Genomic DNA, 20092 nt, shown 5'->3' with positions numbered 1-20092 from the left:
ATCCAAACAGAAAGGAAGCATTTTGTATCAACAACTCTATTCTGTATTTTTAATAATAATAATATAAAAAAAACTACAAGTTAGTCAAAAGATCAATCAAGTCTCCATCACCATGCTCACACACTCACACACACATAAATCTGTCAGACACTTTACCCAGAAATGTGTAAAAAGTGGGGAAAAAAACAAACATCCTCTCCTGGAAGTGCATAAAACTCCACCCGATGATGAAAAACCTGCCACAAACGAACATCAACAAAACTAGAAATAACAGGAGATTTTTTTTTCCTTTTAGCTTATGCTGCAGGTAACTGATAAAGACGTACAAAATACACTTTACTACTCTTAAGATTTACAAAGAAGTACAAAAAGAATGAAAGTAAAAAAAACAAAACAAAGAATTGCAACTCGAAGGTAGCAGTTCAATCTGTGCAAACATGTCTACCGGAAATAAAACTAGTTGATCGACTTGTCAGCTTGGCAGAACGAAAACATATCAAAGCAAACATGAAAGGCGACACATCTATACCACTAAAACTGGTTAGGTAGTCAACTGGGCCGTGAAACCTCAAAACTATCAACATGGCGTCAAAAACACACCTACCTGGTGTGTTCTTGATACACCAACATCGAAAAACAACATCTTTAACTACTAACTCATACATATTTCTACAAAAACAACAAACTACCTTAAAGCAGGAAGCTGAAGCTCTTGGGTGTAAATGCTACCCAACTCCAACAAACGGAAATTTCCCTACGGCCAAGTATAATAAAACAAAATAAGTGATTTCATTGTCTTCTCTTGAGTCAAGCAAAGATTACCAGCTGATTTGTCATGCACTAGCAACATCCAGTTACACATAAATATCTTTGAATACCTACAAAAAGGAAGAAAACTCATTTTAATAATAAGTGAGTGTTCTCAGAAGACCTAGACTCCTGATATTTTGGACAAACGTAAAAAAAGAGGAGGATCTAGGCAGGAAGTGAAGTCAGTAAAGTCAAAGCTCTGTTTCATGTTGTTTTTTTGGCCATAAATTTCTTTGGAAAATAAAACTGATTGACCCAAATTGAAATGTTTTGAGTTCCTGGAAGGAAATTGTAGCTTATAAAGTCTTTCCTTTGGGTTTCGACGGAGCTCAGAAGTGTTCATACCCCTGGTAAAATGTCGTTTTTTAAAGGAAATCCTGATAAGTAACCAAAACTTTCCACTTTTAGAGCGACATATTCTGAACTGATCCGTTGAAAAGAAAATATTTTTTTGGGGAAAAAAGCAGCAATGACCTCTTGTTTTGATTGCATTCAGATTTTCTACCATCTTTCTGGTGAATCTATTAGCTCATTGTTTAAAGGTACCAGTCATAAGAAGGCTACAAATAAAATTCCTCAGCATTATTTTCCATAGCATTTCACCAGGAGAAAGTTATCCAAAAACAATAAAGCCAAACCAAGAATAAAGCAAAACATGAACCTGTCAGGAAGGCAACAGCAGCACTGATTCTGTATCAGACGATATATTCTATTGTCCATATATCTAGACTAAGAAGAAGGGAATCAAGACATGGTGGTGGCATCATTATCCTGTGGGTTTGGTTTAATTTTTTTGATAACAGTGGATACATTTCTGACAACTTTCATGAATTTTTATGCAAAACCTTCAGGATTTCTGCTAGAAAATAAAAATTAGAAGTCCAAACATACAGTTAAGCACAAAATTATTGCATCAAATTATTATATTATTTTAATTTTACTGGGATGTGGATGTAATTTGAATGTTTGTGAAGCTCAGCCAGACGGAGCCAAGACTCTCAAACCGATTACTGAGAAGGATATAAGTAATTTGCAACACAATTTTTAATGAAAATGTAAATAAATACAGCTCATTTTACAGTTTTATCTTCAGAAATAACTTTTTGGTTTAAGGTCAGATTTAAATTCAAATATGTCAGGAAATAATAATAATATGGGGCTTAAATGTAGATTTACAAACAAAATGAATGAATTTGGATTAAAATTAGAGTTAAATTTGACTGAAAGTGCATTGGACTAAGAGAAGAAGTCACAATAAAAGGTGGAAAGAGTTGATTTATCAGGAAAAACACCTAAAATTTCACCAGGGGTGTTTTACACCACCACATCATTTATCTGCCCTCCTCCAGAGTTACTCATAAATCAGATTATTTTATATCTAAAGAAGAAGAGCAGTTCAAACACACCTGCCTGGTCCAGGTAAACATTTGCATCATCATTTTCACAGAAAAGAGCTGCAGCTGCAATCAGAAGGCGAGCGCCTCTCCCGAAGCGTCTCCCAGCACGGCGGAGGCGGCAGCCGGATCCGGGGAGGCACCGCGGTTCCCAGCGGACGGCGTTCCCTGGCCGGAGCAGTTCCCGACGGGAGAGACTGTGAGGCTGCGGATCAGCAGGTCCATGGAGGGGAACAGGGGCTTCAGCAGGCTGACGGGGCAGAAGGCCGAGCCGCCGTGGGGCGTGAAGTTCACCTTGTTGGGGTCAGGGCAGGAGGAGACCGGGGCCTCCTTGTGGTGGTGTGGGATACTGCAGGAGAGAGCAGGACTTTGGGTTGGATCGAGGTCATCATCATTAACTAAAAGATTTAACTGAAATTATAGCAATATCATGGTATATCATATTCATTAACCTTCGAACTGATGTGAAATTCATTTTAGTTTACGGTTAGTAAATTACGGCATTACGGCGCGACATTTTCCTCCTGGTGGCAAAATGACGACAGCAAAAGTTGTGAGAAAACACCAGAGTTGGGAAGTAACTAGTTACATTTACTCAGTTACATTTACTTTAGTAATCTTATTATAAAGTATTTCTTCTCTTACTTCAATAAAATTTCTGGATTTTCTTCCCACTGAATGAAAAACAAACATGTTTTAACCAGACAAAAACACACAGCCGCTGTTTATGTGAAAGTTTATGTTTTTTATTGAAAGAAACTGATTTGGAAACATTCATTTTGCCTGATTTTGTTATTTTGTTGCTAATTATGTGAATTACTGTTATCCGTGTCCTTAAAATATCAACATTTCCACTCATTACTCTATAATTTTTAAACATTAAATGATTAATAATCTGATTAGTAACTCAGTACTTGAATAAACTTTTTACCAAATACTCTTTTACTGTAGTAATTTCTTGGATGGATATTTTTACTTTTACTTGAAGTAAAAGTAAATTATGTAGTGCTGCTCTTACTTGAGGACAATTTTTGGATCCTCTACCCAAACCTGCTTGATTGCTTAGCAATAAATCAATACATTTTTTGAAAATAGTATTTTCTGTTGAGTATTTGTTACCCAATCACGATAACATACTTCGAGATTATTGAATTTTGCACTCAAAACTAAACCAAAGTATGAAAAAACTAAAACTATCACTGTAACTACTGAAAAATAAACAATATTTAACAAATAAACAGAATTACAATCAAAACTAAACTACAATGAAAAACCTAAAACTTTTATAATTCTGGTTTAGATTCATGAATGTTCAGATTACCAATTTATGTGCAATGTGCCTGAAAAAGGAGCCAACTGTCGTCACTGTAAACCAGAAGCTGTTAGTTTAACTCATGAGTCAGAGGGAGTGAGAGACTAAAACCAAGACAAACAGGAATAAAGGCGCAGCTTCACTTCCTATTAGTGATTTTACACCTAATAAGTTTCAACAGTTCAGCTCATTTTCAGTCAATAATGCAAAACAATACCACCCATCATGAAAAGTGGAAATGAAACCAGATATTCTCCCAGGCTGAGCAGGAACTACGAATCAATATTTTTTTCAGTTTATCTACATAAACAACTAAAAAATAATCTAATTTTACGCTGCTCATCAGAAAAGATTGATGTGTCAGACTCATCTGAATCCTAAACCGTTTCTGTTAAAGCATCAAATAACAATCCTGCTGGTATTTGGAAAGTTCATTTCATGTAAACATTCAGTTGTTTTTTTATGCACAAATATTCATATCAATCGCTTTATATATATAACATTTCAGGCAAAATAATGTTTATTTTCCCATTTAAAGAGAGGATTTCTTTGTTATTTGCATGTTTTATTGTATTTTTAAGCTTAAATGAAAAATCTACAGAATGCGCTTTTTTTAAAGATGATTAATCATCACAATAATCAATAGATTAATTATTACATTTACTTGAGTAACTTTTTTTTTATTTACCTTTCGGAGTATTTTTACATTTTACTTTTATTTGAGTAAAATTTCTGGATTTTCTACCCACTGAATGAAAAACAAACATCTTTAAGCCAAAAATTCACCAGACAGACACCTGCAGTTTTTAAGTTTTTTATTACAAGAAACTAATTTGAAAAAAATCTCTTTTGTCTTATTTTGTTATTTTTTGTTAATTGTATGAATTATTGTCATTTTTGTCCTTAGAATACCTAAATTTCCACTTAACTTTACATTATGATGCTGCCTAAACTCAGATTATCTGCAGAACGGTACCTGATCTCCTCCCAGACTCGGACCTTCTCGCAGCCCTCTGGAGGTTCTCGCTGGAAGCAGAAGCTTTTGTTGAGTCCTGGAGAGGAGGAGATTTGTGGTGGCTGGTTGAGCTCGGCCTCACTGTGGGAGGACACTGGAGACAGCGGACACTTCTCTACTGAGCCTGAAGCAAAAGGAAAAAATGCAAATGACACATTTGTTTGCTACTTCATTAAAGGAGACGCATTACTCTTCCTTTCACAGGTTAGGATGAGTTTATACAAAACAGTTTCATCATATTTTTTGGTCAAAATCATTCTTGGAAAATGAGAATTTAGTCCGATCAGTGAATGAGCCGTTTTAGGGCTCCGTCACTTTAAATCCAAACAAACAGCTTCTGGCCACATTTACACTCGCATATGAAAATGGCTGCGAATTACACAACTGTACATCTTTGAAAAGCAGAAGTGGAGCCTCCTGCACAACCAACATGAGTACAGGGAGTATTTTCTGGATGACAAATCAACAACAAAGCACTTTTCTTTTCCATCAGCCATTGTACAGCACATACAGCAGTAAAACCAGATAACCAAACGTGACAAAATTAAAATGTATTGCTTTTCTCTACCAAAAACTGGATGCCAAGAGTCTTCAGTTTGGTGCTTTTGTCTCAATTATCCTTTTTTTTTTTAAGGAAAATTTTGTTTAATTTTGTTTATTTTGCATAATAAACAATATAAACTAGCCTTGGTGAGGGTCCAGGGGAGCATCTAGAGCATTAGATGGAGGCGAAGCGCAGGGAGAGGAGCAGTTAGAGGAGGAGGAGAGGGGTGTGGTGGCGCGGTCGCTCTGCGAACCGCTGCTGCAGCTGTGCAGAGGCACCGGAGCGCGGTGACCGTCTGGAACTTCAAGCAGCTGACGAGAAGGAGAACAAAATAAGTCGGGCATCATTGTGATTTTCTGAGGACAGGAGACATGAGAGACACCTACCCTGTGCTGTGGGGGAGGAGACTGGCTGATGAACATGCCCTCCAGCTCCTGGTTGAGGCCCTCCACGCTGCAGCGCAGGCGGGGAACCAGAGTAGACAGAGGGGAGAGGGGGATGGGAACCGGCTGGGTCTATGGACACAAACACAAATCCACTTAACTTTTAGTTCACTTTAAAGGCAGCTCCTGACTTCAGCTCAACAACCACACAAATTACCAGTTCAGCTATTTGATATAGATTAATCAATCAATCAAGTTTATTAGCAAAACACATTTCAGCAACAAGGCAGTTCAAATGCGTTACATCATTAAAAAGCACACAAAAAAAACACAAAGTTATAAAACACAGCCAACAATTGTCAAGTTTCGGCTCTACACAGGTGGCTTCTTAGTCTCGATTTAAAGGAACTCGTCTGCAGACATGGCTCCGCCCCCTAGCCTATTGGCTCCACCCCCTTAGTCTCTTAGCTCCGCCCCCTCCGCCACCAGTAGTTTTTCATAAATATTAAGCATTTACCTATTTAAAGGCAATATAACCTGTATCTCACTGAACTGTGACTTGTAAGTTAGTTTTGTTTTGTTTATAGTTTACTAAAATATTTGCACTAGAAACTAGATCAAAAAAGGATTTGTGTTTTTTGAAGTGCAATTAAATACATAAAATTGTTTCTACTACTATCAATCTACAACTATAAAGTAATTAATGTTTAAGAGCAGATCAACACTCATTCAGACCCAAACGATCAAAAAATAAATAAATAAAACAAAGACCAAAAATGCTTGGTAAGATTTTGTGTTTTTGCAGTGTACTGTAAAGACATATCATTTTTTGTATCATTTTGGCTGTAACTCAGTGCTGTAGCAATACACTAATCACATGATACAATACGATAAGCGATATTCTGCTCACGGTACAATATATATCACGATATTCAGCAAACTATACGATTCAATCATTTTCAAAGATTTTCTGAAAGATTTGAGTGATTTTGGTGACATTTTCTTACTGTACCAGACTTGGATTGAATTAACTGAACTGATGGTGTAATACTGGTGTAATAAATGTCATTTTGTTATACATTTGGCTTTGTGTATTTGGATATGCAGAAAATTAACCTTTTTTGTCTTACTCAATATATTATAATGTAATTTATTAGTTTAATTTAATTATTTAATTAATTGTAACCGGTCATTTCAGTAAATGTCATTTTTAATGTATATGTGCAATTGGGTAAAAATGTCATGTGTGATAGCTGTCATTTAATTCAAGTGGATTTTACATAAAAACTCAAAGAAGGATTTCATGTATCGATACTCGCAGATGAAAAATTGATACTTTGAGGAAAAAAATCAATATCATAGAATTGATAAAATTACACAGCCCTAATAACTTATATTCTAGAAGAATCAACCGCTATAAAAAGGGATTAGAAACAAAAAAAAAAAAAATGGAGAAAAGAGTGTACTGTAGCATTGTTTAAAAATTTAAACATATAAATATATGTATGAGATGAGAGTATTTTAACTTCTACTCGTATCTAGAAATTATAAAAATACTTACAACTTCTGTGTACAGAAGGTACACAGAAGTTGGGCCAGAACTGGATCATCACCAGGACAATGAACCCATGTCTTTCTGCTGAAATGTAGCCGAGTTGTAAAGAAGAATGGTGACAAAATTCCTTCACAACATTGTAAACGACTGAAGCATCCAGAACACCAGCTAATGTTGCTAGTGGTGGTTTTGAATGCACGTCATTTTCCCAATGTCGAAAAAATTCATTCTTTCATCTTTCAAGAAAAGAAAATGAATGGTTCACACTAAAATGTCCAAATCCAATAAGGTCAAAAGTCCAGAAAAAGAAAAACTCAAAGCATATATCCAATATCTAATGCTAAACTGTAGGAAATTGTTCAATTTTATCAGAAATTTTGCTTGAAACAATGATTAGCTTAATAGCTTTTCATGCAATTAAGCTAATTTCTTCAGTGTAAATAAAATTTAATGATCTGCACTCAAAAAAAATACAGATTACAATGGTCAGAAGGCGCTGCAGAATGAATGTGACATTTTATTGAGCAATGACTGGATTTCTAAGCCGTGCCTCTTTGGTTCCACAATCACAGCTTCTCATTATCGAGTGCTTGGTCACAGTATACTCAAAAGATGTGAGAAAAAACCCCAGAAAAACGGATTTGTAATGGGCGTTGCTGGACATTGCAAAACTTTGCAATATACTCTGAAAGGTAAAAACCCTGAGAACTGGGTTTAAGAAAGCTGTTATGTTCCAATTACACTTCCCCTAAAAACAAACAAAAACAAGTTGTTGCTTAATTTTTCTAACGGATGAACTGACTCGGCTAGAAAAACTCTTCAGTAAACAAGCATCCAACTCTGCTAAGGATCTTTGCACAGGCAGGAGTTTGCTGAGATGCTAGGCTAATGCTAGCTTGTTTCCTCTCGGTTTTGTTACGACTTGTTGATAACTCAGCTCATATCGATGTTTCCTTGTGGGTTTTAAACCATTATTAGCAGACAGAATTTAAAGAAACAACACTTCTGTTGCATCAGGAAGTAAAAGCTATGGTTTAATTTACCAATTGTTGTTATGAAACTGTGACGTGATGGATTTTTGGGTCTTTCCCACAACAATAAACCATGAAATGAGCCTAGACTGACTGCCTTTGTTACTCTAAAAGAGCCAGTATAAACTACGAATTGATTTTATTTTAAACAATTGTGACCACAAGCCTCAAAAACCAAATCAAGTGTGCAATTACCAAACACTACAAAATGACCAGCTGTGCTCAAAAGCAGAACTATGCCTTTCTTCCTAAGAAGAAGAAGCACATGTGATGTAGTGATCTTCCTGTTGCTTCAGTGCTTTAATTCAGTCACTTCCTGTAAATAGTTGCACATTCGATGTATAAATTCAAAAATTGGACACAGCAGACAGTCGTAGTAGAAGACTGTGCAGCCTCAAAGGGCCGCTGTGTTTGTTTGATGATGATGGTAAATACCTGAGTTGCTCCTAGGCTGCAGCTCCCATGAGGATAACAACACTGACGATCTTTGTCATGCACCCCAGAGGCCACAGGTTTGCTGCCCTGCTGCAGTTGTTGTTTCAGTTTGACAATCTGCAAAATAACACAGGTTACAGCCAATTACATTTGTGCATACATCGGCATTGATGGCTTTAGTCATGCATATTAAAAAAATAAAAATCATCTGCAAATAACAGATGAAATATGCTGAAACCAGACTTTTATGTGCATGTAGGTGAGAAAACAGGAAGTTTCCGAGCAGCAGATGAGATCACTGCTCAGAAAAGTGTTTTTTTTTAATGAGCCTGGCCACTTGAATCCAGAGTTATAAACCTGCTGAGGAATAAAAGCAGAGACTGACTTCTCGAAGATGCTCAGTGCTGCCCCACGATGCCGAGCGTCTGTGGCTGCCGCTGGTGCTAGCTCGCCTGCTCCTGGACTTCTCCACCCATGAGTCCGGAGTCTACAGATAAAAAAACAAAAAACAAAAAAAAGGTTTTCAATGTGAATTTTTAGCTCAGATCATCACATCATCCGAGTCTGGTCAAAAAACAGCGACAAGAATAAACCTCACATTACATCAAAACCTCTGGTCTGGATCACACAGATACGGTGGTTTTATCTTGTTCTTGACTTGATATTTTAAACAGTTAACACCCACAGACTTGCTCTTCACACTTCTAGAAGAGCAAAAGAGCAGGAGAAACTGAAAAACAGAGCGGGTGGAGGATGTGGGCAACCGAAGAGCAGTGGCGAGAGCCTGCACACAGAGCAGAGAGGATGGGTGCAGCCAGAACAGCCTCATCAGCTGACTTCAGTCACTGTTCTCATGGCTGTGGTTCACACTATGTAATAGCTGTGCAAGCACCGGACACTGCCTCCCCCTTTCTCGCTCTCGCTCTCCCCCCCCTCCTTCTGCTCACCGTCTCACTTCTATCTTTGCAGAAAACTGCAGGGAAATAAATAGACACCATGACTCAAACCTATCTGTCCATTTAAACTAAACTAAACTGAAAATCCATGCAGAGCTTTAACAAAATAAACTCAAAGTTGTGACAAACTTATTCCTCTGACTCACTTTTAAACTCCTACAATATCAAATGCTGCAGAAGTTGTTGCAGTAAATGATAATATTGTCATTCTGAGACCATTTTCAACTAGAAATAAAAACATATTGACGCAGGTGTAACCTCTCAAATGTACATTTCTACAGAACATTCAACACATTTAAAATATTTTAAATGTACAAAATGAACAAACAAAACAACAATAATTAAAATTTATTATTAAGTCTCGATAACCAAAAATAATAATTCAGGCAAAAGTGGCAGGAAGTGTAAACTAGCTACTTCTTACCGAGTGTCACATGTAGCAATAAATCAATTAATCGCATTATAAATTAAAACAAGATCAATAATTTCCATTTGCATAATTTTTTTTTATTTTTTATTTTCTCTCAGAAACTGGATGAGAAAAGTTTTCATTCGGGTGCTTTGGTCTCAAACAGCCCGTTTTTTGAAGGATGATTTTGTTTACAGAGATTATATTTGTTGTTTCTCGTGGATATTTAAAATGACTTCCAGTTCCAGAGTTAAATGTTCTCTAGATTTTAAAGTTTATTAATCTTTGAGAATGCGTCATTACCATTATATTAATTAAAAATGATCTCAAAAACAACAATATTATCGTTTATCGCAATAACTTCTGGGACGATTTATCATCCAGTAAGATTTATTGAGTTTCAAAATGGAGAATTTCCGTTGATATTAAAGGGAAGCTTCTCTTTAACGAATGGAAATTATCACATTAATGTTAATTTACTATGCGACCAGTCGATTTATTGCTGATTAACTCTCACACTTATCTCCATGTAGAGCACACCTGGGTTGATTTGTCTTTGCAGGACGGACCGCAGTGGACTTCGGGTTCTTTCGGCCAGTGTCCCTGCAGGTACGGCCCGATGATGGCGTCCAGCGACATCGTCCGTCTCATCCCCGAGCTCAGCTGGTGCAGCCTGGGCTTTCCAGCTACAAACGTTCCAGAAAAACAGAATGTATTTTTTTAAAAAGGCAAGCAAGTTAGACATTTTACATCAGAAATTCATGTTTTTGTTTAAACATCCGGTTTTGTAAAGGAATCTGAATATTTTGGAATAATTCTAGACAATGAAAAGATAAATATTTAAGTTCCTTCTATGAAAATCTGCATCTCAATTTCCTCATCAAATCTTAAAACGACCGGTGTTCAATAAGGACATCAGAACTTTTCACAGAAACACCGCCAATATTTAATCAATTATTTCATAGATATATGGATGTTGCACATGGTTTTACAGCACTTCCCCTGCCCTACCTGTTGCTGTAAAAAGCTACTAAACTTCACTGCCTAGAAACAGATGATAAACCCAGACAGTCATGGTGTGAAAACTGAACGAACCGCACCCATTGAGGTTACACAGGCTGACTAATTACCCAGCAAATATCAGTTTGTTACATTCATAATGTTACACTATAAAGAAAACACATAACAGCTCTTATTTTAAATTCATGCATACAAAAGCATAAATCAATGTTTAAGACTGTAATAACTAACATGCTATGTACAAATATTGCTTTCCCGTTTAAAATAAGAGCAGTTTTTTAAAAGCTAGTTTGGTGTAACTAGTTATTCTGGTGGTTGTATCTAGATATAGTGCTACTAGGTTAAAAACCAATAACTTTTTTAAACCACCTCATGAATACATTCAATAAGACAGGAAAAGGGTTTGTGAAACTGCAGTAACCTTTAAGCTACTCCTGCCCTTTTGGAGGAGAACAAAACTTCTCCAGATCAGAAAACAAATTAAAACTTTATTTTGCAAATAGAAAAATCAGTACATGTTACTCACTTCCTATTTGTTTACCTAACATTTAATGCAACATTTAGAGCCTAAATTAAAAGCCCATTAGTGTTTGATTATTGGTATAATCTTATTTCTTCCTATGCGGTGTTACCACACAGGGTGTTTCGTTAACAGTGGTGTGCAATAAACAACTTCAGCTAATAATAAACAAGTAAAAAAAAAAAAAACAGATTAATCTCAGTGCATTTCCACAATAGAATGATAAAGTACTAGCAATAGTTTTTAGATCAATATTTCCCACAAATATCAACTTTCTTGACTTTTCTTCACTTTAAAGCATAAAAATAGATATAAAATGGTGGTTGTTTAAAAAGTGTAACATATTTCCTCCAGCAGACATTTATTCAAATTATAAGTCGCCCTTTGTCAATACATTTGCAACTCTTGACGAGTTTTATTCAGCTGTACTGAGAGCAAAGATGGCTCTGATCTAGAATTACAGATCATGTCCAGATTACAGCTAAATAAGTCAAAAATATTTTGCATTTAAAGCATTAATTGTCTGGAGTAACTTTCCTATTAAAAATAGTTTTGGGGGATAAATATGACATTTTTCCGGAGTAAAAGTTGTGTAAAAAATCCTCGTCATCCTTGACTGATATGATGTTGTATAAGTTTCTGTTTCCAGTCAGAGCTCAACAGGTGTTTTGAGTCCATACCTGACTTCCCATCCCTCCGGTTCGGTCGCGGTTTGCTGGCCAGCCTGAAGGGAACAGTCGCCTTGAGGGGCTGCGGACCCAGAGAGCCAGGCCGGGGATGTCCAGCTCCACTTCGGCCGGACATGTCTGCGGGAACCAGCTTGAACTAATCACCTAAAAACTGGCAGCCCAGCTTCAGATGTATGAGTTGGGCTGCTGCTCGTAGCTTGGCTAAAGTTACCCACTGCAGCTCTTCCTCCTGTAGTGATGATGATGATTACTCGAAACCGTTACAAACTTCTCCCCTGAACCGCACACATAACACTTTCACAGTGAATTAAAGAAGTTAACGTCACTCAGCTCGACATATAAACGTTTTATTGTGCAAGCGCCGTCGCTAGTGATACTTTTTTGTTGTTGTTGACTTGGTCGTTTTCGAGTTAGCAGCCTAGCAAAGCAAAGTTTCTTTGTGAGGATGTTGAGATGTTTCACCCCTCTGTCGAACGAGGAAGCAGCTCCAGCTTCAAAAAAAGTCACTCTCACGTCAACTCCTCCGTCTTCAGAGCTCATTTAGAGGCCTGTTTCATTATGTGTTTTTCGGGCCGAGGTGTGTTTTTGACGGCCTTGAAAGTTGCGAAAGTAGACGTGGTTGTCTTCCCCCTCCAGTGTTCTGGCTTTAATGGCAAACTCAAAACACTTCCACCGCAACCACGCTGGAGTGGATTTAATTATGCCAAACTTAGACGCAGCTCTGACTTCTGATTGGCTGGTGGGGACTCGCTCTTGAACCCTATTGGTCAATGCCCCATCAATCTGTCAAATCTCAAACAATAAAATTTTCTGTCCCCGCCCCCATTCATACGTCGCATTAACAGATTTACTACTTTTAAAATCCTCCTAAATACTACATGTTATGTAAATTCTCACTTTTATTGATACCCACATCATTACAGATGAACAGACTGCTTTCAAAAAAGGGAATAATTATGACAATAAATAACTTCTGGCAGGTTTTTAAAGATACTAGCCAAACTTCTCTGTAAAACCAGACGTTGAAAGGAATAAACAAGTTACAATTGTGTTGGTTTCCATCTCATTAAATCAGTGGCACACATAGAGCTATAAAATTTCTACTTGTCAACATATTCATTTAATAAAAAAACATAAAATTGAGAGAATTATCATATTTAATTGCTAACAATAGTTAGCTCCAGATCAACCAATTAGCAGATCCCAGAGTGAATGATAAAGAACAGATCCTCATATTTGAAAATTGTTGATTTGTTGTGCCTCAAAACGTTTGCTGCAACCCTGATTTGAGGTTTTGTTCAGGTGAATTTTCTGTCACAATGAAGGGTGGAAATTTCTTGCAGACCAACTAAACAACAGCAAAGTGAAACCATTATCACACTCAATTTCCATTTCATTTTATACATTTTCTTTTTGTTTTTATTCATTTAAAATACATTTTATTGTTAATTCGTTGCATAGAACAAAAGGCAGAGAAGTGAGAAACATAATAAAACAGAAATATATGAAAATATACAATAGAAAAACACATGTACAATAAGTTGGTAATATGAAGAACACTATCTTTTAACAGCTTAACCCAGAAACCTGTACAGTAGTCTGGTTGTTGTGCATTTCATGTTAACTTTCAAAAAGTTCACAAAGAGGATATGAGGAGTCTCTCATGCTTCAGTGCTCTGTACTTTCTCAGGCACCCTCTCTAGATTCTGCAGGGCTGTCAAGGTTCAGTTGTTTATCTACTACTACTGATTCTGATCTCTTAGGAAAAAGAGGGCACAGCTGTATTTTTAAAAAGTCTATAAATAAAAGCAAAATGAGAGAAAAAAAATCAAAAAGACAACATGAATCTGCAGGATTACTTGAGTACATTTTAGAGTACTTTTACCCAAAGGTCTGTAGAGTATCCAAACATTGTCCTCATGTAAGAGTAGCACTACTTCAACATATTTTTACTCAAGTAAAATGTAAAAAGTAACCGTCTAAAAGAGTGAAAAGTATGTGGTAACAAATCTACTCAAGTACTGAGTAAATGATCAAATTATCTATCATTAATATTTAAAAATAACACAATGAGACAGACCAACATATAAAGTTAGGTGGAAATGTTGGTATTTTAAGGAAGAAAATGACAATAATTCATTCAAGTAGCAAAAAATGACAAAATCAGGCAAAAGAAAATGTTCCCAAATCAGTTTCTTTCAATAAAAAACTTTTAACAAAAACTGCAGATGTGTGTCTGTGTCTGGTGAATTTGTTTGTTTTTTATTCAGTGGGTAGAGAATCCAGAAATTTTATTCAAGTAAGAGTAACAATACATCATAGCAAAATTACTCCAAGGTACAGCATAGCAGAAATACTCAGTACATTTTTCCAAAAATGTTACTTAAGTAAATGTAACACCTTACTGTGGTTTTCCCTAGATACGATGTTTGACTTTCTCCAAGATAACATGTAATCAAAATATGCCTCCATCTTCGTCATTTGTTCAACCAATAACTGCCAGCTGGGTGGTGTGTGTTCGTGTGCGTGTGTGTGTGTAAGCGGGACAGCGTGCTTTGTGTGAGATAAATGTCCTGCCTCTGTGTGAAAGGGAGTGCCATCGGTGGGGACAGGGGAAGAGGGCAAAAGATAACGTGACACCGCTTTCTCAAGCTGATCCCAGACCAGCGCCAAACCTCAACGTGTTCCCTCATCAAAACAGCGCAGATCCAAAATTGTGCCCTCCTCGAATGGATTCATACCCCCTAACGCAGCAATAACGGGTTTCCATATGGCTTCGGGTGCTTGTTAGGGTACTATAATTAACTAAAACTAGCAAAAACTGAAATTGAGAAAACATTTTTGTTTATTGAAATAAATAAAAACGGTAATTCGTGAGGTAAAAATATAACCAACTGGAACTACATCGCGCGTTTATGTAACTAAAACATACTGATATTATAGCTATAATACTCTTCGTTTTCGTGTTTTCCGCCACCCAAGCTGTTTACGTCATCTGTCGGCAACTTACGGCACTCCATACCCCTTCTGGCAGCATTTAAGCTAATCCCCTAAAATGGCAACAGCTAAAGCTGGGATAAAACGCCACAGTTTATCCTGAATAACTGAATAATTAAATTCAATTTTAGAAAATTATACCTTCTGTTGAGTATTCATTACCCAATCATAAAAAATCTTCCAACGTTTTTTTTTTAAATTCTGCCTCTAAAAGTTAACCAAAGTATATAAAAAAGTATAACTATAACTAACAATAGTTAATCATTATAAAAACTAGCAAGCACACTAAAAATTTAAACTAACTGAATTAGCCACAATGAAATAAACAAAACTATGATGAAAAAACTATCCAAGAAATGATGTCACACATGCAAAGAAACTGAGACAAAGCCTGATAACTAAACTCAAACTCTTCACAAAACCCACTGGCATCCATTCATTTACAGCCAGGGAGCTAATTGGACAGTACGTCAATCAGGAATGCATGCCCCACATAAAGCATTTCCAACATTTACCAAAGGACCTTCAGCTAATGTTTGCTTAGCTCTGTCTATTTGTCTGAGGTAATGGATAAATGAGCCTAACCTTTGACCTGACGTGAACTATTTCAAACCTATCTGAAGGGAAAAGATGTCATGCAAGACAAAGTTAGCTTTGCAAAGGGAAACTGTGAAAACAAAGTGGAGCAGGGGGGAAGAGGGTGGCTTGGTGGGTTTCTTAGTATTACAGTAAATGACACTGAAGTCAGCAGATTCTGTGGTGTGGCTTTCTTCTGGTGTTAAATCGACAGAATAACTTGTGAGAGTTGTGAAAAGGAAGTTGAATGTCAAAGCAGTAAGATGAAAATTAACACTAAAGTCTCCTATACAACAAGTAACCTTCATAATAATGAAGATTTTAGTCAAAATGAAAATGGTTAAAACTTATGATAGTCATTTTGGGGGTGGGAACATCTCAGGGGGCTTCAGATACACTGCAAAAACACAAAATCTTACCAAGTATTTTGGTCTAGTTTGAAAGCCCATCCAGTGAGGCTAAATTAAATAAATTTTGCAAAAAAAAGAAAACGTGGACCAGAATTCTTTCATTGTGACACAAAAGAACAATTTTCAGTTGTCATAAATGCTTCAGTTTCTCCAAGCATTGGATGACTTTTCCTTATTTCATAAATGAAACCCAACATCTAATGAACTGAAAAACACAAAAATGTACAAAGTAATGTCTAATTACTAGTGTAATTTTCTCAAATTAAGAAAAAACTAACACATAAGTAACGTTTCAGCAAGATATGAGCTTTAAGTCAATAATTCCTTAATGTACATCAGACCAATTTCTAATGTGGGAAACGTTTGTCATGTTTATATTTGGTAGTTATTTACAGAAAAGAAATGTGAGTGGTGAGTCAGGAATTAACATCCTGAATGAAACGTGTACTAACTGCCTACAATGCAAAAAATACAAATCTTACTCAGCATTTTTAGTCTAGTTTCTATCTTAGTACACTTGAATTAAGACAAAACTAACATATAAGCAACTTTTCAACAAGACATAGGAGCTTGTTGTAAGTCAATAATTCCTTAATATTGATGAAAAATGTGTTAGTTCACTTGTAAAATGAAAAAAATGTTTTGTTATAAGTGAAATAATCTGCCAGTGGAACTCAAACTGGGTTGCTAGGAGACGGGCGGGTCTAGCAGGTGTTGCTAGGTAACGGCGAAGTGCCAGTTGATTGTCAAATAAGTGACATTAATCTGCCAGTAGAACTAAAAAAGCTTATAAAAACTCAGTATTAATTTTATTATTTTCATCGATGGCTAGACGTTTATCTCCAATCCATCCAGCAACTTTAGGAATAACCCCATAATCGAGAAATTTCAAATCTATATCTGACAGTGAAATGTTTATCAGGAGGAACAACAACATGTACACACCAGCAATTACTGTTTCCAAAAAAAGGCAGTTTTTATTGCAGTTTTAAGTAATGCGATGATTTCCAGCTTTCAACCACACGGCATTAGATTGAAATATTGATAACAGCATCCTCCATTTTTACTGAACATGACGTTAAAGATGTGTAAAAGTTTAAAATAAATTCATATTTAACTGCAGCAGCGAAATCTAACACCGGATTTGATCATAATTACTCAATGGGGAAAATATGTTAAATTTGTTTTACAATTTAAATCACAACTTCCTGGTTTTGATTCCAGTGAAAATATCTTATTACACTTGAAATTAGACAAAATTAACTTACAGGTAACTGTTCAGGAAAATATAGGAGCTTTTTATGTCAATAATTGCTTGATATTGATGGAAAATGTACTGTATGTATAAGTTCCACTTATAACAGGGCATTTTCCGCACATATTCATCAACATTAAGGGATTATTGACTTAGAAAGCTCCTATATTTTGCTGAAAATTTACTTTTAAGTTAGTTTTGTCATATTTCAAATGTACTAGGAAAAAAAAAGATAAATATAAAAAAACCCAACTAAAATTCACTGTTAACCATGATGGAGGATCGGTGTGGAACTTTGTAATCACTGAACTTTTTACCTAAATGTTTCAAAACATATGCTACTTCAGTGAAATGTGACTTTATTTTCACCTTTTTTTTCATATCTTTACCAGGTCTTACAAATAAGTACAGAGGGCGCCAAGAAAGTAGTCGGGAAATGAAAACAAAGGGAACAAAGGCACACAGACACGTGGCAGATTCACAAGTTCTCATCTACTCAAACTATTTCATCAAGCGGGTAGAAAACCCCAACGAAAACATTCATCCTGCATAGTCCCAAAGCATTTTGTCTTTTTATGCAACAGGTTTACCGAGGCAGACTCACATGTCATTCCTAAAATCAGCATGTAATTGGATTATTATACTTTCTGTTATATTTTAAATAATCTTCACCATAGATAACTTGGCTCACTGTAAAAAGCCTCAGCTCGCTCTGATCTCTGATAATATTGTACTTAACCATGGTAAAATGCTGCTTTTATATCCTAAAATGTTACAACAGCTGAGCCAGTCTGCCTGTTAGGCAACAGAGAGAAAACACAGACGGACTGATAAAGACACGGCGGACTCAGCAGACAGGGACGCACGGTGGGGACGGACGGTGATGTGGGACTTTATCTGCGTGAAGCGTAAACCGGCTCTGAAATGCAGTGGAGATGAAGACAGAGGCAGTACAGCAGCTATTTCTGCATCCATGTTGGAAAAGTTCAGGACATGCAGGATCTTCCTTCACTCAAGTTTGATTCAGGAGAGAGAGAGAGACGGGCTCAGAGCGTAAAGGTCAAGGGTCAGATGAAAGCGCACATCAGTGAGGTACGACGGCGTGCCACGGCCGGAAAGAAAGGAGAAGGTTTCTGACAAAAAAACCTCAGAAATGTTGAGATTAATTGCTGAAATTTTCTAGGGAAAAAAAAAAAGTAAAATCTGAGCTCCAAAAGATGAAAGTTTGTGAGAAAAAAAAGTCACAAATTTTGAGATTAATCTCAGAATTTAAATAAATTAAATCTGAGCTGGAAAAGAGAATTTAAGAGAATTTGCAAGAGAAAAACTCAGAAATGTTGGCATTAATCACTAAATAAAATTTTAGAACTCGTCTCTTGGAATTTATTTCAGTTTCACATGTCCGAAATTTACAACTTTTCAAACTCAGAAATTTCATATTTTTTAATAACATTTCTGAGATTTATATGAAATTAATCTAAAAATTTCTTAGTTTTTTTTTCTTCTTGCAATTTTCTTTTAGTTTTGGAGCTCAGAAATGTTTTTGATTTTCCTATAAAATGTCTGAGATTAATCTCAAAATTTCTTTGTTTTTTTTTCTAGCAAACTTTCAACTTTTTCATATGAGACATTTGTCTGTTCCAGAAAATTTCTGATATTAATCTCAAAATGTATGAGTTTTTCCTCTCACAAATTTTCAACTTTTGGAGCTCAGGAATCTCCTTGTTTTATCCAGAATATTTATTTGATTAATCTGAAAATTTCTGAAATATTTTCTCACAAACTTTTAACTTTTCAAACTCAGAAACTTGAGAGATTCTTCTGAAAAAATTGCAAGATTAATCTCAAAATTCTAAATTTTTCTTTGCAAATTATTGACATACAATTTTTCTTGTTTTTTTCCAGAATATTTCTGAGATCATCTCAAAATTTCAGTTTTGTTTTTTTGGGGGGGGTTTTTTCAGAAATGTGCTCCTTCTTGTATCTATATAGGCCCTACCAGGCCATCGCAGTGAGGAGCAGTCACTTTAACAGTTGAATTGTCTGTTTTTCCAGTGCGTCTTTGGCGCCCCCTAGCTGGGAGACAGAGCAGGGCTATTCTCTGTGCTGATGTTGACCAGACATTCACTTGATTTGAAGCTAGCCAGAGATTTGGTGCTTGGAAGAGAAGCCAAAGACCCACACAGACCCATCATGGAGGGGGTGTAGTCCTTTCCTGGAGGGGAAACAAAGCAGCCATTTTAAATCTTCATAATCATTTAGGGTTTTAAAAGTAAACATTTCAGTGGCTGCAGCGTCACCTGTGCACCAGGTTCCTCCGTTCTGTTTGCCCTCGATCCTCTGGGAGTCGGAGTCCAGGCTGACCTCCACTGACAGCAGCTCGGTGCTCGGGAAACTCCTCCTGCAGGTCAACAGGAGGACAAGAGAGGGAGACGCTCAGCAGCCGCCCCGGAATCGCATTAATCTGAGTTAACTGACAGACAAATTGAATGCAGTCAATATTCCTGTTTGCAGTGAGCTCTGCTTCTGGTTTCAGTGTGTGGCAGTAGATTTCATTAAAACAAAGAAAGAAAGAACAATTCAGCCAGTAATTTTAATGTATTTGTCATTTAACATACATTTATCCAGTGGAAAAATAACAAAATGAAACTTAAGAAAAAAAAAAAAAAATTCTCAAAAATTTTTAAAGATGGTTTGGTAAAAAAAAAAAAAAAAAAAAAAAAAAAAAAAAAATAATAAAAATTATTTATATTTATATATAAATAATAAAATATTTTCATT

The 20092-nt window shown here is 36.1% G+C and overlaps 2 protein-coding genes across 2 annotated transcripts in view; both read right to left on the bottom strand.

Moving 5' to 3' along the window:
- Nucleotides 1–1571: 1571 nt before the first annotated feature.
- On the bottom strand, nt 1572–12756 carry LOC106942088 (glucocorticoid-induced transcript 1 protein-like). Its single transcript, XM_015025264.1, has 8 exons — nt 12065–12756; nt 10385–10530; nt 8865–8966; nt 8480–8596; nt 5462–5590; nt 5218–5386; nt 4493–4655; nt 1572–2553 (listed from the first exon to the last, which is right to left on the bottom strand). Exons 1-8 carry the CDS (start codon nt 12186–12188, stop codon nt 2277–2279), a joined length of 1227 nt encoding a protein of 408 aa, XP_014880750.1. The 5' UTR covers nt 12189–12756; the 3' UTR covers nt 1572–2276.
- Nucleotides 12757–19266: 6510 nt separating this feature from the next.
- The window catches only part of LOC106942087 (RUN domain-containing protein 3A-like), a gene marked incomplete at its 5' end in the record, with an annotated part of 7398 nt that continues 6572 nt past the window's right edge, over nt 19267–20092 (bottom strand). The window contains 2 exons of the mRNA XM_015025263.1: nt 19267–19526; nt 19612–19712. Of these exons, the coding sequence (XP_014880749.1) occupies nt 19384–19526; nt 19612–19712 (244 nt within the window). The remainder of the gene's footprint in view (nt 19527–19611; nt 19713–20092) is intronic.

This window comes from Poecilia latipinna, unplaced genomic scaffold (genome assembly GCF_001443285.1).
Source record: "Poecilia latipinna isolate Pla-1442-1.1 unplaced genomic scaffold, P_latipinna-1.0 Scaffold4033, whole genome shotgun sequence".
NCBI lineage: Eukaryota > Metazoa > Chordata > Actinopteri > Cyprinodontiformes > Poeciliidae > Poecilia > Poecilia latipinna.
Note: the sequence above shows the minus strand (reverse complement) of the source record. Positions and strands in the feature narration are given on the sequence as shown.